Source organism: Sinocyclocheilus grahami, unplaced genomic scaffold (assembly GCF_001515645.1).
Source record: "Sinocyclocheilus grahami isolate Dianchi unplaced genomic scaffold, SAMN03320097.WGS_v1.1 scaffold853.1, whole genome shotgun sequence".
NCBI classification, from domain to species: Eukaryota; Metazoa; Chordata; class Actinopteri; order Cypriniformes; family Cyprinidae; genus Sinocyclocheilus; species Sinocyclocheilus grahami.
In genome coordinates this window covers 206,962-234,738 of record NW_015506032.1, presented here as the reverse complement: position 1 = coordinate 234,738, position 27,777 = coordinate 206,962, and the positions used below count along the sequence as shown (strand labels likewise).

The window sequence follows — 27,777 nt, the reverse complement described above, 5'->3', positions numbered from 1 at the left end:
CACTTGGATGCGGCTCCACTGCGCGTGCGCCCGAGCGCTTTAAACGCCGCTAGTGGAGAGCGCGAGCCGCGGACTGCTGCAGTCTGGAGCCGCGCGGAAAGACTGCACACCTCGATTATTTCATAGCGCCTAGGTGGCGAGCCCGAATCAGCGCTTTCTTTGATTTGTCCTCAAACTGGTTTATTCATCTTATTCGCGCCATGGCCAACAAAGAGGAGAAAGCTGACGAGAAACAGTCGAGTTGGAAAGATTTTATCTACAACCCTCGGACTGGGGAATTCATCGGGCGCACCGCGAGCAGCTGGGGTGAGCAATCACAGTGTTGTTGTTTTTTGACAACTGTCAGTTGCACGCCCTAAAAACTGATGTTCAGATCTCAGGAATATGAAACTACCTATGATTTAGGTGTGCGTTTTGTGGCACGCACAATTTGCGGTGCTTGGCTGAATTGCACCTTAATGCAGAGCTGGGTTGCATTGAAAGGATTTCTTCCAGCAAACCGAGATTTATGGCTCTGTGCACCACACATTACATCTGCGGGATTCCTTGAGATGCATATATGTCACCGTTTAAAACACATCCATAAGCTGTAAACCGAGATGCCTGTAAAAGCTCTGGCAGTCGATGGCATGTCCCCTCTTTCAAGAAACCTGAAGTCAGCTAGAATAGTATGGAGCGCCATCCCTGCCATAATTCGAAATAAATAAACCGATCCTGGCTGAAGCTTTATAGAGAGGGCGTTTCGATTGAAAATCGTAGTAACTAGCCTACACATGATTCCTCCGCTTGCTGCAGAGTATTACCGCTATGACTGAACTCCAGCGCCTAATCGACACATTCGCGATAAAACATCGCGGTTTTCCGTGAGTGATCGGCTTTTAATTGAACCGCGCGGCAGATATTCCTTCGCGTTTGTGTCCTGCAGTTTCACACGAGGCTCGAGGTCTATGGATAGATAGCTTTCCTGAATGTCACCACTTCTCTCTCTACAGCAGGCCTGTCACCTTATCGTTTATAATAATCATTTGTATGCTAAATATATACCGTGTGTCGGTTATTCGCGGCTGCTATCTCGCACCTGCCTCGGGTTCATTTAGCGTCTCTAGTTTGAGATTTTACCTGTTTGGAGAAAACACCGCGTGGGAAATGGAGAACAGGCGCAAAAAAAATTGAAACATTTCATTCAGAATGTTGCCATATTCGATATTGGAAGTAGCAGCGCGTGCGTTCTTCTGGAATGTCTCGGCTGTCAATCACTCGCGGCCGTGGCGAAGTAGCCTCCGCATGCATTCGATATGCAAATGAGCGTTGCTGAGGCTCACCGCCCTGCTTGAGACGATACGATACACAATTGCTTCACCGAGGAAGCTCGAGGAGGAGATGCTTTCTGTTCTCTTCTCTATCTGGCCTTGTTTTGCAATGCACTGTTTGCGTGTAGATTCTCCTCAAAGCTGCAAAGTGTCCATAATTATTGGTGGGGGTGGGGAGCAATTTCTTAAATACCCAGTTGCTTGGTAACCGGCTTTGCATGAAACTATTTCCTGGTAGCTGCAGGACTGGGGTCAGACGAGCAGCCCAGTGGGGTTTGTGATGCTAAACTCTGCAGTAGCTCAGCTCTTCTTCAGCAGGATTGGTGTTGCTGGGCGTGATGCATGCGCCCCCCCCCCCCTCTTGCATTCTGCCCCTCCTCCCTTTGCTCTCAAGGTCAAACCGGTTCTCCTCAAGCTCCTGTAGCAGTAGGCCTTTTGAAGGAAATCGATTTAATCGCCTTGAGGAATATGCTTTACACAACGAGGAACTAGTTGTTCTGCTGATCTGGGCTTGTTCTTCTAGGCCTGTGCTCATGCTTTCACTACTGGCTGTATACTGGTGCTCGAGCGATGCTGAGAGCGCTATCTAGAGTGCCTGAAGCGATAAAGATGATCTGTGGTTGACAGAAGTGCCACTTGCTATATCAGCATTATATCTTTGGCCATTGTGAATTCTGCTTTTCATTCTTTTAAATTTGTCTGATAGGTTGATATTTTGGCTGACATAGCTTTGTCAAAATTGCAAGAATGACGTGATAATCTTGGTAGTATCAGTAAGAATGGGTTGAAAATGATAAACAGTCAGTATTGATTTCTCCCCACGCATGCCATCATTTTCCAGAAATACTGGTAGTGTTCATGAATTTATTCCTGTTTAATTGGAATTACTGTATAATTTCATGCTTTGCATTTAAAACGCATTATTTAGTGATGTGTGTTAGTGTATAATAATAATTTAAGATATTATTAAAAACTACTAAACGTTAGCGTGTAACAAAAGTTATTATAAATATATTATAAAAAAATTTAAAATAGTAAAATGTATAAATATTAAGTTATGTATTGTTTTTAAAACAATAATAATTGTTATAATACTACTTATTAAACTTTTTATTTTTTTCACATGCCTATATTGAACTTTTTCATCAAATGTATTGATTGATTGATTGGACCAGTAAAAATTTTGGAGGTGGCCTCCTGCCCATGAAAATTGTATCCAAGGACAAATAAAAAGATGCCTGTACAATTTTTAAAACTTAAAACCCGTCCGTGACCAAGTAATTGAAAAAATCTCCACGTAAGAGAAACCGTTTTGGATCCCGGTCTGCTTTTACTTTTCTCGAGGGCGGTGGAGAGTGATGGAGGGAATGATGGCTGGTGAAGAGATAAAAGGATCAGGCTGGAGTTAATGGACGGGCCCGGCTCCGCGAGACGTCTGCACCCTGATGCACGTCCGTTTGGATCAGCTCAGATTAACGCTTCCCAATCTACTGTTGATTTAGCAATCACGCTAATCTGTCAACTGCGACTGGGATTCGTGGCGGTGCGCTGCTGGGATCTCAGGATATGTTTACCATGAGCCGTTTAAACCGATGAAAACAAAAGACACGTTGTTCTCTGACAGGAGAGCAGCCATGTGGCAGCGATGCTTTCATATGCAACAATGACCCATTTCTGCATTTCACCAATGAAACGTCCTGCTCCCGTTTGCCCTGTTAACACGGCCTTGAGATGTGATTTGGTCATGTGTGTTCAAGCATGTTTGGCTCGGGCTTCACAATGTAGTAATTGAAGAAATGCACAAGAGTGGCTTTTCATGTTAATATGGGAAAATTGCCATGAACCGTTTGACCCTTCATGATCGAAGTTAAAGGAATAGTTCACTTAAAAATGCTCTTATTTATTTTGTCCTTGGAACACCGTTTTTGAAGCATTTAAAAAAAAGTTCATATGTTTATGCTCCAAACAACACATCATAATGTTTCAAAGCTTCTTATGAGGGGAAGAATTAAACAACAACTTAAAAGTACTTTTACACTTTCTCTTTTATCATTTACTACACTGTAGCATTCTAGAAGTACTTGAGTCGTTGTTTTAAAACCACTCATTTTAAATGCAAAACATGCTGTAAAGTTTAGCTCAACTTGACTGTCATGTCATTCATCACTATTTCTTTTGCTCGCATTCGTTGACATCCCTAATATTAAGTATTAAAGGGATAGTTCATCCACAAATTTAAACGGCAGCGATGCTTTCATATGCAACAATGACCCATTTCTGCATTTCACCAATGAAACGTCCTGCTCCCGTTTGCCCTGTTAACACGGCCTTGAGATGTGATTTGGTCATGTGTGTTCAAGCATGTTTGGCTCGGGCTTCACAATGTAGTAATTGAAGAAATGCACAAGAGTGGCTTTTCATGTTAATATGGGAAAATTGCCATGAACCGTTTGACCCTTCATGATCGAAGTTAAAGGAATAGTTCACTTAAAAATGCTCTTATTTATTTTGTCCTTGGAACACCGTTTTTGAAGCATTTAAAAAAAAGTTCATATGTTTATGCTCCAAACAACACATCATAATGTTTCAAAGCTTCTTATGAGGGGAAGAATTGAACAACAACTTAAAAGTACTTTTACACTTTCTCTTTTATCATTTACTACACTGTAGCATTCTAGAAGTACTTGAGTCGTTGTTTTAAAACCCCTCATTTTAAATGTAAAGTTTAGCTCAACTTGACTGTCATGTCATTCATCACTATTTCTTTTGCTCGCGTTCGTTGACATCCCTAATATTAAGTATTAAAGGGATAGTTCATCCACAAATTTAAACTTTATCATCATTTACTCACCCACATGTTTGTTTTTCCGAACCTTTGTGTATGAGATATTGTGAAGAATGTTGGTAACCAAACAGTTGGCGGTAGCCATTGACTTCCATAGTATGGGGAAGAAAAAATAATACATGAACGTCAATGGCTACCAGCAGCTGTTTGGTTACAAAGTATCGAACACGGGTTTGGAGCAGCTTGAGAGTATGGAAGCCCGTTTTCACCACTGAATAAAAAAGGTAATTGCTATTTTATCGAACTTTTTTTCTTGCAATTTAGTTTTTTCTTGCAGTTGTGACTTTATATCTCGCAATTCCGAACGAAACTTACAATTGAGAGTTATAAATTCAATTCTGAGGAAATAAAGACTAAAAAATAAAAATGTACACAATTCTGACGTTTTTCTTAGAATTGTGACGACTTTATTCAATGGCGGAAACGGGCTTCCAATATGAATGCAAGTAAATGATGTCAGGATTGTCTTTTTTTGGGGTGAACTATCCCATTAAACTTTGGACTGAATGGTTTTTCTAAAGATTAGTGCTGGGACAATAAATCGATGCATTGGAAGCAAGCAGAATACGGCTATTTCTAAAGCACGCAGTGCCATCTGCTGTTAAGAACTAAGCTCAGAATCCGTTCAAGAGAGAATCACGATGCCTTCGGAAAATCTCAGAATCATTTCTCGATTCGTGATGCATCGATTTATTGTCCCAGCCCTACTAAAGATATGGTTTATTCAGGAGAGGTGTGCAATTGCTTTTAATCATGCTTATGAAGTTCACCTGATGGTAAGGGTGCTCCGATCAGGAATTTTGGAGCCGATCACAGGAAGCAGTATCTGCCGATATGATCATTGACACCGATCTTTTTGAAGATCATTTAATCATTTATAGTGATGCTCCAATCAGGTTTTTACAGACATTCATTCAGGGCCTGAATTTCATTTTTGAAAATGGGGGAACTGCCATCTTAGCTGACTCTTCTGGGGGGGATTTTTTTAATTTGAGGGGTGGAGGGGGTATTTTTTTTAAAAGATATTTTTCAAAAATGTATAATCATTTCACCTAAATGTTTGACCATGCAGTTTTTACAATGGGGCAGTTGCTGCACAATAGCTTGCACGCAACACAAGCCTGATTTGGAGAGCTGTATGTGAGTGTGCATGAGCGCACCGGCTCTAGGAGAGTGTGCAAGTGCTGCATGGTATAAACACTGGCAAGACTTAAAAAGAAATGCAAATGATAATCTTTAGTGATGATGCAACACTGCCTGGATTGTGCTAGTGACAATTCCTGTGTCAACTGCATGTCATGCCAAACCTCTCACATCAGGTGCGTCGTCCGCTTGCGATCGGTTTATGAGATCGGTCTTTATAGAGACCACCGCTCAAACTTCCCAAAGCCGTTATCAGCCAATCAATCGGAGCAGCCCTACCTGATGGACAATACATTGAGTGAAAAAATCCATAGGCTTGAATTAATAAAGGAACCTCGGCTGAATATATTAATCAGAAAATTGTTTGACTTTGACCTGTAAGTAACCTCCTGGAATACCCTAGCAACCGCATAACAACAGCCTAGCTACCATCAAAGTCCCTTTCAAGAAAAGTCTGTTCGCTCTGCGGCCATATTTGCAAATACGCATGTGCAGTCATAAGCACCAGTGTCTGGTTTCCATGGGAACCAGAGCTTCTAGCGGCCGCTGCAGTGACGCAATGACTTTAGCAATCAGTGATTGGTTCTTTTACATAGAAGGAGGGACTATTCCGCCATATTACGCGTTGCAGTAGGAGTGAACCGTCTTTGTATATCTATAGTCTTTGCTACCATCCAGAACAGCCTAGCACTGGCAAACACCACCATTTACTTCAGAAAATGTGAAACATGCTTTCATGCCCAGAGTATTTTATGCTAATAACGAGAAGAGAGAAAGTGTAGCTGACTGCGCCGCTGCAGTCGTGTGAATAAATTAGCACTAGCCCGAGGGAACGGCGCTGGAGGAGGGATTCTGGCAGTGAGGCACGTCATGCTGGGAGTCTCAGCTGTTCTCCTCCTCTCGGCATCACTGGGTGTCCCGCCACGCTTCTGTTCCTCAGCCTCCAGAGCCGAGCTGTCCTCGCCGGTTAGGCTTACCCCTGTTGATTGCACACTGGGGTAAAATGTACTTTGATGAAATACAGTTTGATTTTGGTCAAATGCTTACTTGTGTTGATGTGTTTCCTGTTGAGACAGGAAACTGCCAGTAGCCTTAAAGATGCAGTATGTACTGTAATATTGCTAGTGGTTGAAATTGGCACTGCAGTCCAAATTCAAAATACTGGAGAGAGTCGTTTCTCCCACCCCTCCTCCTCAGACTCAATGCTCACATGGGTTGCCAGATTGAGGAGACGCAACAGGAGCAATTGACAATGGAAGCCGATGGCAGTGGGCGGAGTCACACAGATCAAAACAAAAGCAGACATTCCGACACAGAACACACAGAATAACTGGCTGTAGCTTTATTTTTTGAGTGAACTTAGCATGTTTCCTAAATATCTGCAAACATATTATTTTAAAGCTTTAGTACAGTCAAAAATTAAAAAGACACGGCACCTTTAAATTTATGCCTCACCCGTGAATGATTTTTTTTTTTTTAACTCTCTAGAATAGCACTAGTCAGAGAAATGTTATTAGGGGAGGGGCATACTTATTCTGCAAGCATTTGATTGGTTAGAAATATGCATAAGCCCAAAAGTGCAGGATGAGTCATCAGTATATTTGATCATGATTCCTGGAAGATACAGACTAAATTTAAAAGCAGATATCTGTTAAAAAGATTTGTGTTTTTGGCTTTTAGGTGTACACTTGCACCTAAATTGTGCTCCAACATAATAGATTTTCTACAGCTGATGTGTCCAAAACATTTGCAAAAACGGTTCTTCCAAAAATTTTTGTTTTCAATTCAGCGAGACGCTTTATGTAAGAATGGGTTTACAAGAAGAATGAAAAGTGCATGTTTGATCATTTATTGATCATGTTTCATGAGCAGATATTTTGCTTTTATAAAACAGTGGCGACAGCAATATGATACACGACAGCAACGTTTAATCAATAATTAGCTGATTAGTATAAGCTCATTATAATGACAATAAACAATTCTTCCTCTAAGTAATCTAGTTTTTGTGGCGTAACCACTCAGAAAAAAAGAATGGTGTAAGATGTACTTACAAACAGTTTTTTGCTCAGAAATTCTAGTCAATTTCACAAATAATTTAAAAGCAAGTAACAAAGAATGTGGTTTTAAAATTTACTCAAATAATCTTTATTTACAATTTAGAAAATCACTTGCGGTCACTGATAATTTTGTCAGTAGAATTTTACAGTGCTTTTAGAGTCAGCATTACCTTATGTATTTTTATATTTTAGGCAGGGTTAATATATATGATATCCCTATACTATATGATTATTATAGTATGTTGCAGATGGTTGTAAGCATTGCCTATTTTTTTCTCGCATCTTTTTGTAATCGTTTAATTGCCTTTATTAATAGACACGCTATCATATCGGTAAAATCAAACAAAGTGATATGAAACAATCCTACAGGTCATCAAGTAGGTCATGTAAATGAGGGTACAGCGTGTCTTTTTCTTACAGTAACATGTGCCTGTTGGTGTGATGGCAGTCCCGAGCAGGAGTTAGTGGTGTGACATGCAGCTCAAGTGTGTCCGCTTACAGAAAAACACACTTATGGGAGGCACAGTCTCAGTACAGGACCCTACATTAACCCGCCCCCCACGGCTGGCCAGCCGGGGTATTTTTATCCCAGCATGCCTGGGCACTGGAGGAGGAGGACAGTATCTGGTTCTTCAGGGCTTGGGTTTCTCAACAGCTGAGAGGAGCCGCTGATAAAGACTTGCTCCTGTGTGCTTTTATCGTCTCCTGTCGTTCACTGTGGTTCTGACTCTGTCTCGTTCACTCATTCATTATGAGCTTCTCTTGTCTCCATACCTCCATCTCTTTCATTTATTTCCTGTGACGACATTCAGTCCTGCCCCAAATTACACCGTGGATTAGTGAAGTTGACAAAAAAAAATTTTAATAAAATATATATATATATACAGTGGGGCAAAAAAGTATTTAGTCAGCCACCAATTGTGCAAGTTCTCCCACTTAAAAAGATGAGAGAGGCCTGTAATTTTCATCATAGGTATACCTCAACTATGAGAGACAAAATGAGAAAAAAAATCCAGAAAATCACATTGTAGGATTTTTAAAGAATTAATTGGTTTTTTTCCCCACTGTATATATATATATATTCATGCCACCTAAGAAATGCATCAAACTAGGCATGGGCTGGTATGAGATTTTGACCGTATGATAACCTTAAGCAAAAATATCACGGTTTCACATTATTGCGATTACAGCTCTAGAATGACGTTATTTTTAAACGTCTGGGTAAAAAAACAACTATTTTTCCATTGAACGCAATGCGTTTTATTTTTAAGCAACATACAGAATATTTGAAACGGTAATATTTGTTTCTTTTTTTTTTCTTTGGTTTGTTTCTCAAATGTTTGCTGAGTTGTGGGCTGACCTGCAGCTTTTTGATGTGGTTGGTTGATTTGAAATAAAGACTAACATTTTAAATGAACCTAAATCTGTAATTACATTTTTTAATTTTAATTTAACTTTTAATTAAATGACTCTTGCATAAAATGTGTGTTTTGATTATATACACACAAACAAACACACACACGGTTATTAAACATAAGTCAAACAATTACATGATTTAATTAGATTTTATGTAAAAACATATAATACTTCTAAGAATAATATAAAATGATGCTATAAAATCAACTAGTTATTTTAGTGTTGATGCATAATGGGCCATTCCAAAGAATTGGTCCAAAATCAGCATTAATAACGTCTTGAATCAAAAGTCTTTTTCCTAAGAAATTGTATGTATGCAAATTGTACAATATCCAAGGTACGCATTTCTAGTAATTGTGCAGTTAATTCTCATATTGTATTTTCAGAACGTTTTGGAATATTTGTCCTCTACCCAAATTTGTCACTACCGAAACACCGTAATAATAATTTAATTAGAAATGTTATATTGACCGATCAAGATTTTGCTTACATCTGCATTGTAAATATACTTTTTTTTTTTTTTTTTTTCAGAGGGAAATCAATAACAATTACATTTTTAACAATATTTCAAGCGTAATTCATGAGGTTTGTTGTATTTTGAATCCAATCTTTCTTTGTAAAAAGCAAAAAGTTGATCATACTGATATCAAAGTTAAGGATCCATTAGTTTGAATACACATTGAATCAAAAACTATCATAACATCTTGGTTGATAATTCAGTATACTTTATTTTTGACAAAACCTCCCATGTTTCGGTAGTGACTGCACATTTCGGTAGTGACCGTAACGCTTTGGTAGCGACCACATCACATTACTGAATATTTACTTGCCCATACTAAAAAAACTGCATATCTATACTAAAATTGTTTATTTGCCCCAAATATGAGGATTATGTGTTCCTTTTGTCATGATGAAATGTTTCGGTAGTGACAATTTGATGTGATAACAGCCAAAAAAACCCCACAGATGTCACTACCGGAACTCCAGCAAATGTTTTGGCAGAGACAATTTTAGATGCTTTTGAAAATCTCAAAGATGCTAATCAGCACATGGTTAGCTAGCACAGTTCTGAATAGTTGTACACGCATAATTAAATGATATAGAATAACTCCTAAAAAAAAAAGTGTGCTTAATTGCAGAAAAAAGGTGTTCGGTAGTGACGTTCCTTAGAGTTACACACAGATTTTTCAGATTTTTGAGCACATTTACCTCAAAATGATGGGGCTTATCTACTCACCCTGTAGCTATGAGAGAGAGACACATTAATATTTCCTGATCATAAATGTAGGGGTGTAGTTAATTTTAGTCTCAGCCAATGGACTAAAACTTGCACTGTTTCGGTAGTGACATGAAAATGCCGGACACATTTTTTAACATGAAGTTTCATCATTTACAAAGAAAATATAAAAAATGTTTTTGAACTTCACTTTTTAAAAGAATCAATGTTATTTAAAACAATGTGAAAAAAAATATAAAAAAATTATTTCAATATTTGAAATAAATTGTAGTTGAAATTTAGGGGTCAGAGTTCAGGACAGCCACCTCCCAATTGAAAGTACCCAATAAATGATGATTTTATATGTATTACGCTTACTAATATTTAAAATATTATTGTGGGTTTCAATAGAGAATCGAAGGATCTTAGTAAACATCTAAGATTTGAATACTTAAATGCTTTTTAAATGTGTTTTTTGGTTGTGGGACAGCAGTTTGTACCTTTTCTGTAGAATGGCCCATATATAGCAATAGCCAATTTTTAAAAATATTAATTTTATTTTATTTTTTAAGAAAGAATGAAACTATTACTACATGAACAAGATGCTTATTAGCTTTGTCTTCAGCGTCTCTGGCCTCTGGTAAATAAAAAGCCGTTTGCAGACTTATATTTGCACACAAACGTCATTTTGGAAAATGATTGCAATGCAGTTTGTTCAAGTCCAGAACAGAGATGGTCTGAAATGAACCAAAAAACTGTTAGAGTGGTTTTCAAATCACGGTATACCTTGAAACCGCTAGTCAGTCCATCATGCCTCAAACTGAATTGCAAAAATAATGATGGTTTTCAAAGAGTCCCACTGCACGCCTCCTGTCTTCTGTTGTTCAGATTGATGTTCGTCTCCAATTGACGCAAATTGTTAGAGCCAGATGTTGATATTTGATAGATGTTGTTGGATTGGATATGATCATTTTTTTTACCTTGTGAAAAATTACAAACTCAAAACTTTTAAACTGTTTATCATGAATGTAACAAAACTGAAGTATATCATTAACAATTAACAATACTTTTTCATGATACAATGTTCAGATTCAGGAATTTCTTAAGTCTTAGAATCAGATTAAATGTTCTCAAATATACCCCCAAGTCTGTGCATTTTCTTAGCCTTCTGGGAAAAGATCTTTTGCAAAACAAATTTATAATAAGAACATGAAAACAAAGATTGCATTTAAAAAAGCCAAATTGCAATTGTTGTTCGTCTAGAAATTGATGATGTTGTCCAGTGCTGTTAATTATGTAATTGCAATATAATTGCAGATATTTTAAATCTTTCACCTGTATTTTCTTGAACATTTACACTAAAACTTCATTCTAGAATTGTTTTGCTTCAGGTAAAAATTTGGAATCAGAAAGTTTCGTTGTATCCAAAAACGTTTGAAGCAAAAAAAACTGTTCAGTATGTTTTAGAATGAATGAAATAACATTTAATACTGGCCATATAATACTGGGCATTTAGTGGTCTATTTAAAGTGCATTTAAATTGAATTGATTTTTACAAACCATTCAGTCAAAATTCGAATATAGTTTTCATCCTTCTTTTGTTGTTTGTTTAGCAGAAAGTGGAAGTGCATCTTTGAAACGCCGATTTTAATTTACAACCAGCACACAGAATCTCACACACGCATGGTAAGGGAATAGTAAGGGAATCTTGAAGGCACGTCCATTGTTGCCAGTATTATTGACCCGGTGAGGTCAGATCTAATGTAAGAGGCATTAGCGAGAGCGGAGATGGAGATACAGTGAGTTAGAGTGAATGGTGAGATAGAGAGCTGAGTGTCCTCCTGACAGCGACGAGCATCTGCTGCTCCACTATCCACAGCCGTCCGAGTGTCTCTGTCTCCTCAGCTTTTGTACTGTTCCCATATGCAGGGTGTTCTTGGTCAGGGTGTTCTTGGTCAGGAATGGTCTTCAGTGGTGGCTGATGAAACACGGTCATGCATTTAAGATGAATAGGAACATCAGTGAACATCACTGAAAAAATTCTCCTGTATGCTTCCTTTACTAAACAACATCCCTCAGGGCTTTTAGTCCACATTTGCTCAGTTAGAGAATACTTATGGATTATAATGTGTTTACTTCATTTCATTGGAGAGAAGTATTTTTTCAGATTTTACTTCTAAGCAATGTGAGCATTATGGAGCACTAAACACTCTCCTGTAACGTCGGTTTCATTCATACTGGTAGCGCCTTGCGCAGAAAGTCCACAAGTGAGATTTATAGAAGTCATAAATTATATTACGTTCATATGATGGACGGAGGCATCCAGCGCTCACAGTACTTATGAATGGGAGAAACTGCAACACACAATATGGTAGAATAGTCCCGCCTTCTGAGTAAAAGAGCCAATCACTGATCGGTAAAGTCACTGCTGTTAGAATCTCCGGTTGCCATAGAAACCGCCAGCGTTCTGAGACGCCGCTTAGGACTGCACATGTGCATTGACTGGTCTAGCCTGAGAAATATGCTTTTTACTGCTATTTGAGCATGAGAAACAACATTTATGAGACAGATGTTGTCAGATTTGATTGGTGATCTCAAATATGAAATTTAATCGTAAGCGTGCTGAACAGAATTTGATGTTCCCCATTCAAAGACACAGGAGCGCTTGTGTGACTCAAATAGCCGCCCGAGAGGCGTTTCAAAGATGGCCGCCGAGTGAAACGTCTTGCTTTTGGTAACATGCACATTTCGGAAACGTTTCGGCTGATGAAACATGAAGACAATACACACAATTAACACGAAATCCAAACACGATTCCAACAAAATATGGTTAATCTGTGTAAAAGCCGTCTTGTGCATTTTCATAAGAATAAGCTATTTTGTGTTTTGTCTCATTCTATGATAATTGGTCTCTGAGGTTATTTTAAGCACTCGACTGATGTGCTGTCGTTTGATTTTGGAGCAAAACATGGAATTAATCTCATAAGTGGTCATGTTTTGATGCTGGGTTAAGCTAATGCTTGCTAGCCCTTATGCACCTGTTGTCAGAACATTGTTGTAAGACTAATTTTTCATAATTTTGCAAATCCACATAAGATCATTGGAATGTTTCTTTTTTTTTTTTAAGAAAGATTTTTCATCTTTCAAGGTGAATAAGTTTGGTCCAAGAAATTCGGTTTAAAAACGTTCTCTCCCGCAGTCATCAACATGCACGCCATACTGCCGTCACATCACCCAGAAATCACATGAAATGATCAAATAAAGCTTTAGAGGGACAAAGATTCAATTTGGTGGCTGACAAAATATTTCCAATGCAGGAAACCCCTGTTTAGGTCAAAGTTCACGAGTTCCACAGCAGACAGAAGCACAGCGTGTCTAGACGTTTGCTAAATGGAAATTTAACGAGAGCCAAGTCTGATTAATAACTCTTAACTCCCATCCATCAAACTAGCCAACGTCTCATCATCATCATTTTTTTCTTTTAGGTGAGAGATACTGTACAAGTTGTAAAAACCCCATTAAAGAACAAATTCTCATTGTTGTATAGTTTCATTTAGCACCTTTTCCAGAATAAAACTCCTGTCTGAGATTCTGCGTTCTGATGGGATTCATGCACATTTATAGTTAAATGAAAATGTCATTTACTCACCGTCAAACCCATCTGGTTTCAACAAGGATATTCCGCAAACTCCTAAAACTCACGGTCCACCTGAGAAATAATGGCATACGACATGAAGAGTAAATGATGACAAGCTTTTCACTTTTTGGAGAAGTGTTCATGAATTTAAAAAATCTAGTTTAAATGTGCCAAGTTCTTACAGTACTTTGTGTACTTTCTTTCGAGTCATTTTTCCAGCTAAAGTCAGTTCATTGATGATTCAGTGATGGCATCTTCCAGTTCAGCTCTCTTCCAATAGTGTCTGTGCAATCAGTGAAGCATCCCCAACTAAGCAAGCTGAAGGCGACAACGGCAAGGAACCAAAATCTACCTCCCACAGTTCATTTTGATATTCTAGGTATTATCAAATGGCCAGAGTTTTGAGAACGCAGCGGACGTGAAGGACTAAAATGTGATATGAGCTCACTCAAGTACTGAGGAGCTAAACCATTCAGGGCTTTATAAGTAATTAGCAAGATTTTTAAATGTATTCGTTGTTCAATAGGGAGCCAGTGCAAAAAAAAATCAAAAGTATAAATCTAACAACAACAAAAAAAAGTTTTTAAATATATCGTAGAAAAAACAATCATTAATATAATTATTAATTCATAAATTAAGAGACTTATTGACCTTGACTTAGTTTTTTCTGCGTGGTTGTTAGATTTGGCAAACAGAAGTTTAAATATGAACAAGCAATGAAGCATATTTATTTCTTCGAAATAATGATAATGTGTTCTGTTAGTAAGTCTTTTTTTCTTCAGTGCAATAGCACCGTACTTTATGCCACCAAAAAATAAAATAAATTATAATTCCGAAATTGAAAACATGTTTATCATAGTAAAGGTGTAATTACGTCATTGTTTGTATGAAATGGATTTTTGTGGAAAAATTAAGTCGTTATAACGAGAAAACAACTCTCGTTATGTCGATATAATGAGAAAATTAAGTCGTTATAACGAGAAAACAACTCTCGTTATGTCGATATAATGAGAAAATTAAGTCGTTATAACGAGAAAACAACTCTCGTTATGTCGATATAACGAGAAAATAAGTCGTTATAACGAGAAAACAAGAAGGAAAAAAAAAATAATGCATGGCCGCTTAGAACTTCCGTAATTTTCAACTCTTTCTGTGACTTTTTCACATTACAGTAATTAGTAGGTGTGTATAATTCACTTATATGCAATGAAATATCGACTTGTGAATCGAATCTTTTTTTTAAATGCAAACAAAACATGATTCATCCAGTTTGCTCGAACCAATTATATTTGGACCGGTTTGATTCAGACATCCGGTCACATCTATTGTCACGAAAGTCCATCAGGATAATCATCCCAAAATATGCTCCGTTTTCATAATGCAAATATAATGATTGTAAGGTGAAATATGACCCGACCATTCCTGGCTGCCGTTCTCCCAGATTGTTAACCATCCCTCGTTATGATTTACTTCTAAATCCACCTGTTGGGAAAGAGCAGATATGTTTGTCTTTTCTCCAGAGCATTCAGCTGTTACATTCCTGGTTTTACAATCCCATCCTCCCTTCTGTTCTGACACGTCCTTGTGTAGTCGTGCCGCATGGAAGAGCAAACCGCCGGAACTAGTTTAATCCTCACTGTTGCACTACTAGTTTCAGAGCCCCGAGCCATACGACTGTGTGCACCTCGGACTCTTTCCTGCTCCGGTTAGACATTCAGCTGAGGTTTTGCGCGCTTTATGATTTTGAATGTTTGTGAATCCACGCTTTTACGATGTTTATCAAATATTCATGAATAAAAGAGATGATGCACTCTTGAGTGTTCTGGATGTGGACTCTGTGTATGCACTAACCACCTGTTGCTCCTGATGGGCTTTGTCTGTAATGTTACTTTTAACGTTATGGAAACTAACCGTACATGTGACCGTTCTGCCGTGTTTAATGTGTCTTTCTTCTCTCTGCAGCTCTTATATTCCTCTTTTATCTGGTCTTCTATGGCTTCCTGGCGGGAATGTTCAGTCTCACCATGTGGGTGATGCTGCAGACGCTGGATGAGCACACTCCCACATACAGGGACCGAGTGGCCAATCCAGGTGAAAATCCCACAGCATTAAGACATTATTCTTTCTTAAACCTCTTTGGAACAATATGTACTATGAAAAGTGCTAAACGAATAAATTGAAGTGGAAAAACTACAATTTAACACCGCAATATGTTTTTCAAACCGTAGTATGCTGCATTGGCCTTGGCATGTTTAAATTAGACATTGTTTGTCAAGTCATGTAGATGTTTCATATATACAGAAAACCCACATACTGCACATATATTATAAAGTGGAGGCGAAGAAGCAGTATTATAGTATGCTATGGAAACCTGTTTCTGCCACGGGATACAAAAACACATTTTTTTTTTTCTCTTAATTCTGACTTTTTTTTTCCTCGCAATTCCATTTGTATATCTTACAGTTCTGTTTTTGTTTTTTTTCAGCACAATTGTGAGATATAAACTCGGAAATTGTGATATAAACATTTGCGAGATATGAACTGAATTGTGGGATATAAACTCAGAATTGCGAGATATAAACTTGCAAGTGTGAGAAAAAAAAGTTAATTGGGAGATAAAAATAGTATGCCATGGAAGACTTGTTTCCTCCACAGGACGCAAAAATAAAAAAGTCCGTAGGTGAAAATAAAAAAATCAAACCGTAGGTGACAATGCACACGATTTATCTACTTGTACACACACCTGCGTCTAATCTGTTAAAGCAAATATGTTTGTCACAGCAAGCCTCACATTACTGTTCATTTCGTTAACGGAATCTATGACGAAAAATGTTCGTCAACGAAGTCTTTTCCCCTGACGAAAACGAGATAAGGTCATTAAACGATAACTGCGACTATATCAACATTAAATATTGCAGACGAAAAAAGACGAGACTAAAATGTAGTTGTAAAAACAAAAACTTTACCAAAACCTTTTTATTTTTGTTGAAAAAAGTGGAGCCAAAACATTTCCGACTGCTGTCATGTGTTCATGAACATGAATGTGTTCATGTTTGCGGTTGCCAGATATCAAGAGCTCAAATCCTCCGATAGTGGTTGCGGATTGTAACGTTACTTACGCAACCTCTGTGCAGCAAGTCATTTTGCTATTGTTTTAAAAGAGAAACCATTAATGCTATTTGGAATTATTGGAATTGCTTTTAGGAATTTCTCCGTTATAATATTTGAGAGTAGGTTTTTGTTACACCAGTTTCATAACGTAGACAGTCTTTGGTGTATATTTAGCCTCTAATTGATATCCTGTTATAAATCTGTACACTAGATGAGGTCAAATAAACCATGCATACGAGTCGATATTCTATTGATTTGTGCTTATTGGTGAAATAGCAACTTCTGATGAAATGTACAAATGACGCCAAAAATTTAGCAAAATAATATATTTTTTATAATTTTAACCATTATACAGTAAGACAGAAATATGACGAAAATGTCTACGTTTCCACTGACTAAAACGCTCAGACATTTAGTCGACTAAAACAGGACAAGTTGACTAAATATGATAAAAACTAAGTTACATTTGACACAAGACTAAATAGCTAAAAATAGCTGACAAAATGAACACTACCTCACATGTGAAACGGTTACTCCATATTTGCTCATTTTGTAATGCATATCTCTGTGAAACCACTATGTTTGTTAAAAGAATTCCTCACTGACTGGCATATTCAGACTCTCCTTTTGTTCTCTTTGCCTTTATGGTTTCTTTTTTATACTTGCACATGGATGTAAGACTTTTTAGTGAAGGAAAACTCAGGCACTTTATGGGAATATTGTAGGTGGCTTACTGAACCAAGATGTGCTGTTATAAATATACACATCTCTCTGTGAATGTGTGTACATATAAATCTGTTATTTATAGTGTAGGCTATTTATAGGTGATTTATAAGTGATGTGATGATCATACTTGAAATGTTTGTGAATGGATTCTCAATGTATTAAATTCAGTCTTCGTGTTCGTAAATTCAAGTACGGTTTTAAACTATTTCAAAATGAAAATATCTTAAATAATATTTAAATGATTTAAAATAAAATATGTCTGACCAAATGGTGTGCAGAGAGAATCAGATCAGTACCTGCCTTTAAGATTTATTGATCTGGTTGTGTAGTTACTGGTTCTAAAAGGATTTTTAGGATTTATAAATCCTATATGAACACAATTTTTGATTCGTGTGAATAACATTGAGAGTAACAGGACTGACAGAATGTGCGGTAGTGGTGTCTAGTAGCTGATGTGATTTATTCGCCGCTATTTTTACGGTTACCGCCATTGCAATCAGAACACACAGCAGCAGTCTCAGCAGTGTTACACATCATCCATTAGCCTCACACACATATACAGTGGTACACACTGCAGCCCACACACTTGTGTACAGTGGTTGAGTTGAGCTCCAATTCCTTTTCCTCTTGCTCGATTATGAGCGCCGTTAAACCCGGCGAAGTGAGACACAGCTCACAGGTCTCTCTCTCTCTCGCTCGCTCTCGCTATCATTCATCCTTCCCTAAGTGTCAATTTATTCCTCCCACTGATCTTTTTTCTTTTCTTGGTCGGGTTCACCCTGTGTTTCATGTCTCTAGGGTCAAACCTGTGTTTTCCTCTCCCCTTAATCCTGCCGGCGATCTTCCCACCCCCCCCCCCCCCCCCCCCCCCCCTTCCTCCACATCTTTTAGTAACAGAATGTTCTCAGTACAGACACAGTTGGACATCATTTCAGACAAGTTGAAGTTTAGTGTGTCCAATTATCAGTGCCCTGACTGTTCCAAGCTAGATTTTGAGACATTAATGAGCACACATCAATGATTACAACCAAAATGTGTTCTGATACAATTATAAAACATGCACAATGAGCATGAGTACAAGAGCCTTTGAAATAGTGCATCATTTTGAAAACATCTAATTCTACATATATAAATGATCATTTGTAACACTTTATTTTAAGGACCAATTCTCACTATGAATTAACATACATATTACTAGCATACTGGCTGTTTATTAGTACTTATGAAGCACATATCAATGCCTTATTCTGCATGACCATATTTTAGATCCCTTAATCCGACACCATACCAAACCTTAACAACTACCTAACTAACTATTAATAAGCAGCAGATTAGGAGTTTAAATTAGGACTTTAAAATAAAGTATGACCCATTTAAATGTCTGAAATTCCCACATGGAAAATCTGGAAATATAAATACATTTTTGATTGATATTTCAAGGAGTAGTTGAAATTGATGCAAAATTCCCTTTTGAAGTTTCTTAAAGTAAATATAAATGTTTGTAGTTGTGCTTAGCTCTTAAAAAGCTAGAAATTGGCAGTAACTAAGGAACATTATTTTTTTACAAGTCCTTGTCTGGCCATCATGAAAGACTGGAAAAGTCATGAAGGTGAAAATGGAAGGGATTCTGTTTTGAAGGAACCTTGCATGGGTAATTTTGAAGTATTGTAAATAGAGAAACTTTATAAAAATGACATAAAATGCACACATTAACATGTATGTGCTGTAACCTGCATCAATATCATGTATATTTGCATGGCATATTTTGTCCACAGGGTTGATGATCAGGCCGAAGTCCTTGGAAATTCAATTTAACCGATCGATTCCCCAGCAATACATCAAGTATGTGCAGCACCTGGAGTCGTTCCTGGAGCGTGAGTCTCATCACTGATTAAAATGCCTTACTCTCTCTACATATTTGCCTTGTTGCAGTATAATGTGATCATGAACACTGCGCCACCTGAACCTACTCCGATAAATCAGAGGATACTCTAACCCACCATTCAGAACCAGTGTTGGAGTCAAGACCCTCCGAGACTTAGACCAGTACTAGACTGCCTAAAACCCAAAACAATGCCAGGCCTTCCAACACTGAGATCAATGTCAGGCCTCCCCAAGACCCACTTATACCTAGATCTCCTAATACCAGGACCCCCTAAGATCTAGACCAGGGGTTCTCGATTCTGGCCCTCGAGGTCCAGTTTCCTGCTGAGTTTAGCTCCAACTTTGATCGAACTCACCTGCCTGTACCTTTCTAGTAATCGTGAAGACCTTGATTAGCTTGTTTAGGTGTGTTTGATTAGGGTTGAAGTGAATCCCTGATCGAGACCCAGAGCCAGACTAGACCTTTCGAGAACCAGATCCAGACCATGAGCTGATGGTCCAAGAACCAGCCAGTCCATTTGAATGATTTGAAATGGAGAACCAAGAAGCTAAGACCTTGAACTTTTGTGAGGTTGAGGTAATGTCACCTTTAGTACAAATGAGACCACAAGACGAGAGCCGCATCCATAAGACTGAGCATTGAGATCCAGACTAAGCCATGTTTATGTGGTTTTGAGAGCTCTCGAGTGCACAAGATCAAGAATCATTATCTATGTATGGGTGGATAAAAATGTTTGCAACAAATCATATTTGGAGGATATTCTTAATACAGCCAGATTTGAGATAAAATAAAGACACATCTTTACTAAGATGGGTGTTTTTGTAACTCTGTTGTTCATCAAGGTCATATTTGGGGCAAGCAACTGCTACACTTAAGAATTTAGGAAGAGGACAAGGTGGTGCAGTCAAATATTTTGCAAGAAAATTAGTTAACTTACAATCCATTATATTATGAAAATTATACATTACGTAGAGGCATAGTCAAATATATAATTTTATTTGCAGCTCTCGATACAAAAACTTCTCAAATAATGTCCTGCCTATGTAGCCTCTGGCTGGATGTGATCTCCCACTGTTGATGGTTAAATGTACTTGAGTTTGCCTGTTCTCTGCACAAATTGTTATCAGCTGTATGCTATCACCACCCCACCTGAAAGCTTAGAAATTGAAGTCTTTCTTCAATAGATCAGCTAAAGATCAGCTTCAGCAGTCACAAGTGACTCACTTAAGAAGCCCGTGCAATCAAAAGTGGAGTCTTGTGGTTTCTAGTCCGTGTCTGTTAGTTTTGAGATCATGTGTGTCCGCTAAAACCAACATATTTAAAGTCTTTCTTTTTTGGGAAAATAGACCAGAAACATGGATGTCATGTGCTGCTCCGAGGCATTTACACATTCCTGTCCGATAAAAGACTTGCTCTTTCCTAATTCCACCTACCACTGATTAGCCATAGCAAATCGTGGTTTAGTGGTGTGTGTGACAATTGCCTACTTCCTTCTCGGAAGACTGCAAAGAACACCTCTTGAAGTCAGAATTCCGACTTGAGTACTTTTGCGGAAATCCACAACTGCAATTTTGCAGAGATGTGCAGCACCCAAGTACTACGTGGCTAATGATAAACACAAGTCAAAATTCCTCTATTACATGTCCTACGCCTGAATATTGATACTCCTGTAATGTGGCGATTGAAAAACGATATGTAAAATTCGTATGTCTAACAGTAGACGAAACATACCCGGATGACCTACTGCTGAAGATTCTGAAGTGCACATCTCATGAGGTCACGGGAGAGCAGTTGTGAATGGCAGTGAAGTGCAGTGAAACCGATGCCGTAGGTCACATGAGAAAGCCAACACGGCGTCCTCTGCACTCCGGCTGCTAGCAGGCTACTTTGAACGGAATGAAGATTTTAAACTAAAACGATTAGATATTTAAAGAGCAGTACAAACTTTTGATATGTCCTGCCTCTACAACAAAATTAAATGCTCCAACACAGGAATGTTGTGCTTCTCAAATCAAATTGTGAGGTCTTTAAGCTCTTGCTTATTTGAAGCTTTCAAAGACTTCCAAAATGGCCACACTTGTAGATAGGGCTGGGACAATAAATAAATGATTCTGCATCGATTCTGAGATTTTCCGAAGGCATCGTGATTCTCTCTTTAATCGATTCTGAGCTTAGTTTTTAACAGCAGATGGCACTGCGTGCTTTAGAAATAGCCGTATTCTGCTTGCTTCCAGTTCCTTACACACACACCATTTAAACCTAAAACAATCATTCATAAAGTTCGAAAAGGTTGAAGCTAATTACAAGGATGTTCACAGTGGGCTGTGTTTACATTAATCTCGCATCATAAAAGCAGAAAAGCTGATGTGCAAGCACATTTACCCACTTACATTACTACTTGCACAAGCGCTCTTCTTCGTGAGAATTTGAGTGTGAGGTTAAAAACTAGCCTTGAGCGCCATCTGCTGTTAAAAACTAAGCTCAGAATCGATTCGAGACCGAATCACGATGCATTCCGAAAATCTCAGAATCGATCCACGAAACTCAATGCATCGATTTATTGTCCCAGCCCTACATGTAGACAAGAAAAACATCTCCCAAACACACAGTTGTCAAAGCTGCTGAAGATTTCCAGCTTAGCACCTTGATCTCACTATCTATTTTCTCTCATTTGCTACTTCAGCGTACAATGACTCTCTGCAGGAGGCGAACAAGCCCTGTCCCGATGGTATGTACTTTGAGCAAGACAATGTTGAGGAGAAGGCGGCTTGCCAGTTCAAGAGAAGTGAGCTACGACAGTGCTCTGGACTGGCTGATAGCAATTTTGGTTATTCCGAGGGTCAGCCATGCATCCTAGTCAAGATGAATCGAGTGAGTCACTGTTTTTACACTCTTCCCAGTCAAAGCTAGCTGTTAGCTTATGTTCTTCAGACAAATTGAGCCACGGTGCTTATGCAAGGACGCAAAACTTCCAATCCGGCATGCATTGTGCTCCAGTTGCATCTTAGAAATTTAACTTGTTTTTAAATTTAGAAGGATGTTTGTTCATTGCATATACTCCTTTGCAGGTGATTGGGCTTAGGCCACGAGGAGACCCACATATCAACTGCAAAGTCAAGGTAATTCCCAAATCACACTTTGTGTTACTAGCTTCAGAGTGTTCGATGTCAGGATGAGTGTGACATGATGGAGCGAGTCTGAATTAATGTGCGTGAGTCTTTCCATCTTGCGTTTTCACACATCTGTTTATATCTGGTCTCTCTCCACGCTGCCTATAGGGCCAGCAGTTTTAATGGTGGGTAAGATGTTGGGCCCCAGCCCCCCCATTGTTTCTTCAGGGTCCTTGCCCCGGGCCTTTTCCATCTCTTTGCTGCTTCTCTCCTGTACTGCTTTGTCTCTGGTGCTTTTAACTGCCCTCATTCTAGAAATGATGTATACCTTCAGATCCTCGGTCACTGAGAACGTAGTGCGTAGTGTCTAGGTAAAATAAATGTAGCGGTGGGTCCTTCCACAACATGGGCCCCCCGAAGGCCCCGTTTACTCCTGATATTACCATCTTTTTTCAATTGATTCAATCGAAAGATTTCTGTTTACATCTGGCATTCACATGCAAATTGTGGAATGCTCTAAACTATTGATGTGCATCACTGCGTGTTCATTATTAAGCATAGTGAAGAAGCTTCCAGTCTTGGCAAATGCTTTCTTTTAACGCTGACCTAGTGGTCAGATTTATAAAAACCTTTGATGTGATGGAATGGTGGCATGTTGGGTAGTCTTGCATAGCCATTCTTCAGACAAGGAGTGTCCAGTCCTGCTACTGGAGGGCCACTTTCCTGCAGGGGTTTAGCTCCAGCACACCTGCGTGGACGTTTCTAGTGATCTTAAAGACCTTGGTTAGCAGGTTCAGGTGGGTTTATTAGGGCTAGAACTCAACTTGCTGGAAGATGACCCTCCGTACTCTTAAGAATAATGGTTCCAAGAGGTGGTTTTTGCAGCGATGCCATAGAAGAACCATTTTTGGGTTCCTCAAAGAACCTTTCCGTGAACCATTTATTCTTAGTGTGAAGAACATTTTAATGATCTAAATAACAGATGGAATAGGGGCTTTTGCACCGGAGGAACATTTTCATAGTTCCTACATCTAATGGAGGAAGTTCCCACTTTTTGGCATTTTTGCACCATAGGAACTGTGAACATCTAAATGGGACTAAATTCGCTCCTACTTCAGAGTAGCGTCTAACCCAGCGATACAGGAGCTACCATTAATGTAGCTGAACACATGCCATACGAAACACCAAGATCCATGTAAAAAGCTGTGTAAACCTACACAGTTCACTCCACAATGGAAAACCGTTATAGATTGACAAAGTTAATGTAATTGACCTGTCGCCTTTGTCTGCGGCATTGTTTTCTTCTCAGCCATACTATGAATTTGTGCTCTGCGTTTCATCCATCCCAATGCACACACACCGCAGCTGACCCTTGAAGGTATACAGCGAACACAAAGAAGTGCCCTCTGCCCCTTAGGATCTCTGTGTCCTCTGAACTTTAATGCTTTTGCTCTAAAATTATGCTGATGGTTCCTGCTCTTTCAATCTTTCCGTTTCTTACTAAATGAACTTCCACTAATAGAGACCTTGCAATGTTTCAATGGGACTTTCACACATGAAACGATTACATTTCCGTATTAACTTTTCCAGTGATATTACCACATCTGTTGTTCACATAAGCAACAATGTCTGGTGTTTTATACATCTTGATAACACTTCTACAGCATCATCAAAACATCATTAAAGCATGTTGTTTGCAAAAAAAAGAGTTTTGCCAGATATCGTTAAACGTACAGTGAATGTACAATAGGCCTAGATCAAGACGGAAACAAACTATTCAAACATGAATCCTTGTCTTTTCTGTGACAATTGTTCGTTAAACCATTTTTGTGTAAAATATTCATAAAATCATTCTTGCTCAGTAATGCATTGAACATGAGCAAATCTGTGGAATTGTGTAATTTGTGCGCAAATTTCTTGTTTGTAAAACCATGCTTGTGTACACATTTTTGAAATTGAATTGGAAAAGGGTAATTTGTGTAAATTGTTCTTTAAACCATTCTTGTGTAAAATTCTCACATTAAATTGAATACAAGATTTGAATTTGGCTGTAAAACACCAAGTTCGATTGAGTGCAGCAGTTTACGTAAGAATGGATTAATTAACATTTTGCACAAATTAGTCGTGCTTGTGTTTCATGAATGAGGACCAAAGTCTGCACAATGTTTGTGTATGTCAACTAAATCCAGATGATAAATTACCTCACGTGCGAGTAAATGACAACTTGTAATGGTGTCAGCTCTTTCAGAACGTTAGTAATTTTACTTATACAAAACCTGAATTATTATAATTAGTAGTATTCTTGGAGCATCTTAACCTTATACATGTTAAAACCATTAATGCTATATATACATGCCGTGCTAGGTAGTCACAGATTACGTGTAATCTGGATTACATAATCAGATTCCAAAAATGTAAGTACTTGTAATTAGATTATATTGTAATCAGACTACAGTTACTTTTTTATTGATTACATGATTACATATTATTCACACAATATCAATAAATTATTCATAATTCGATTATCCCCAATTATTCTTTTTCCATCTTTAAAATTCCCCATGCTTTTGTCTTTTAAAGGGGTCCTATTATGCTTTTTCACTTATTCAACTTTAGTTAGTCTGTAATGTTGCTGTTTGAGCTTAAAAAAAGATCTGCAAAGTTACAAAGTTCAAAGTCCAATTCAAAAGGAAATATTTTATTTAACAGAAATCTCTTTTCAAAAACTACAACGAACGACTCGTTTGGACTACAACGCATATTTTCCGGGATTTGTGATATCACAAATGCTGACGAATGGGACGAGACCTGGTTGAGCTTCACTAGAGAAGGCAACGAGTGTTATCACTGTTATCTAGTTTCCCCAAGGCAGATGAACTTAGAGTGGTTACAATCATCTGGGTTTAAATCGCGCTCAAATTGATTTGATTTTGACGCAATATTTACACTGAAGCTCGCAGGTGGCTATGGTAAGGGGCATGACATTTCCCGACATTAGATGTAACACACAACCCTAATATACAAAACTGATAAGAAAAACTAAGAAGAACCATAGTTATTTCAACAAAAAACATCAAATTTGAAATGTAACGCAGGGAATTCTGGGAATGTCAATTTACGGTTATTCACTGTAAATTATACAGTCTTTTTCACTTCCAAAAATGGTGTACTACCGTAAAAGTAATTTTACTGTAGCATTTTTGAGAAGGGTGTTCCTGCATAACCAGAGGCTGCAGTTTCGGGACCCTATTCTTTTGTAACAGCGCCACCTACCGAACTGGACAATATAGCGGAGGCTGCAGTTTCCGCATTTCTGGGACCCTGGTGGTATAATAAAGATGGAATCAAATGAAATCAGCATTTGCAGTCACTAAATTACAGCCAGATATTTAAAACTTTGTAGAGAGGCAAGACTTAAGAATGATTCAAGAATGCGTATTTATATACTGTATATACTCATTTTTGCAATAACACACAATACAACATCATAAAAAAAGACCCCCTTTTCCATCAGTTGCAACTCCTGAGAGAGATAAAAAAAAGAGAGAGAGAGAGAGGGAGGGAGAATTCAATAAGAAACATTTCTTTAACATGTTTAACTCTGTAATATATATTTCTGATTTAACACGTATGCACTGTTGGGGTTGTAGAGAGAGAGAGAACCAAACAGAATAATCATGTTACTGACATCTAACTCCAAATTGAAGTATATAAGAGCAAAACCCACAAACTGAACGTTCTCTCTTCTTTCCTCAGTTGTTTGTCAATCCGGTAACACTTTCTATGAAGCCTGTATTTATAATACATTATAAGGGTTTTCTTAAGCTGAAATAAATTCAGAAAATTTCTGAAAAAATGCAACGTGTGTTTTTTTTATTAGATAACATTTTATTTTGATGGTTCCTTTTAGTCTATTGACTATAAGCTACTTTGCAACTACATCAACTAACTCTCATTAGAGTATTAGTAGGCTTAGTTAAGGTTAGGGTTGGTAGAATAAGTTGATGTACTTGCAAAGTTGCTTATAGTGAGTAGAATATCTGTTGGGGAACCATCAACATAAGTGTTAGCAGATATTTAGCATACAGGCTACTAATACTCTAATGACTGCTAGTTGACATGTAGACGTAGAGTTACTTATCAACAGCTGTCTAAAGGCTACCATCATATTTTGAGGAAATTGATACATTTAAGATAAAGATACAATAATTTGCAGCATAGTTAAAAGATATTGTTAATGTTATTCCTAATTAAGGCCCTTGGTGAACCTTTACTATGAGTTTGTTTGTAATGATGATTAAATGTGAACATTGTTTAAGTACCACTAAATGCTCCTCAGATCTCTGTAACTTCACAATGAGGTCCAGCAGTGTCTTTACCTCTGCGGTGTGCTCATCGACAGCCTGAATGTGGATCTCCTCAGAGATAGCACTCTGTACACTGGCTGAAGAGCTCCTTGGAGCAGGTTTCTGGCCTCATCAGTCCAGAAGGCAAACCGCTGACCATGCCTTTCAAACATCAACCAGATTCATCTAAAGTACCGCCAAAAGGACAGACTAATAACACATATTGTGGTGCAACCAAGCAATGAGCCCAGTTTAATTATGAAAGATGATTTATACTTAACTAATATGCTAAAACAATGAGTATCAAACAAGTTTTCACACTAATACAGTAAGCTACAGTTAAATCTGACACATCTCACATCAACATGCTTTTATCATCTTTTTAAGTTTAATTAATGTGCTGGCTAGATTTACTTATTGTAGTCATTATGTCAGCAAGGTTTAGCTTAATTAAATCATGGCCACGAATTAAGAACATCGTAATAATCAATAAAACTAGCAATCGAGAATTCATTATTATTTCTTAGCAGTTCTCACGTTGGCTACGTAAACTTTGCATCGTTTTAAGGTTATAAAATAAAACCTAATTGAAAATCGGTAAAGTTACTCACTGATTGCTGTCCATGTCGTCCATCTTTAGTGATCCAATTCGGTAGGTGGCGCTGTTACAAAATAATAGGGACCTAGAACTGCGGTCCTGAAACTGCAGCCTGCGGTTGTGCAGGAACATACTATTGGCATTTTTACAGTCTTTTACAGTTCAATTCACGATCATTTTTTACAGTGTATACAATTATTATATATTAATAAAATGTATTGAAAAGTTATTTTAATGATTTGCATTGGTCTGATTTGTGTCGTTAATGGTAGAAGATAAAATCAGGGCTTGTTTTTAAGTATTAAGCACAAGTATTTTTGTTGTTTCGGCCGTCTTTGTCTCTTCCCTCCATTAGGCAAACTACGTCCAGCCGGTTG

General features: G+C 38.0%; 1 protein-coding gene across 1 annotated transcript; it reads left to right on the top strand.

Moving 5' to 3' along the window:
- atp1b3b (ATPase Na+/K+ transporting subunit beta 3b) lies at window positions 1-22,537 on the top strand. The gene is made up of 5 exons (XM_016247778.1): window positions 1-306; window positions 15,587-15,715; window positions 19,237-19,335; window positions 22,030-22,217; window positions 22,415-22,537. Exons 1-5 carry the CDS (start codon window positions 201-203, stop codon window positions 22,520-22,522), a joined length of 630 nt encoding a protein of 209 aa, XP_016103264.1. The 5' UTR covers window positions 1-200; the 3' UTR covers window positions 22,523-22,537.
- Window positions 22,538-27,777: the final 5,240 nt, after the last annotated feature.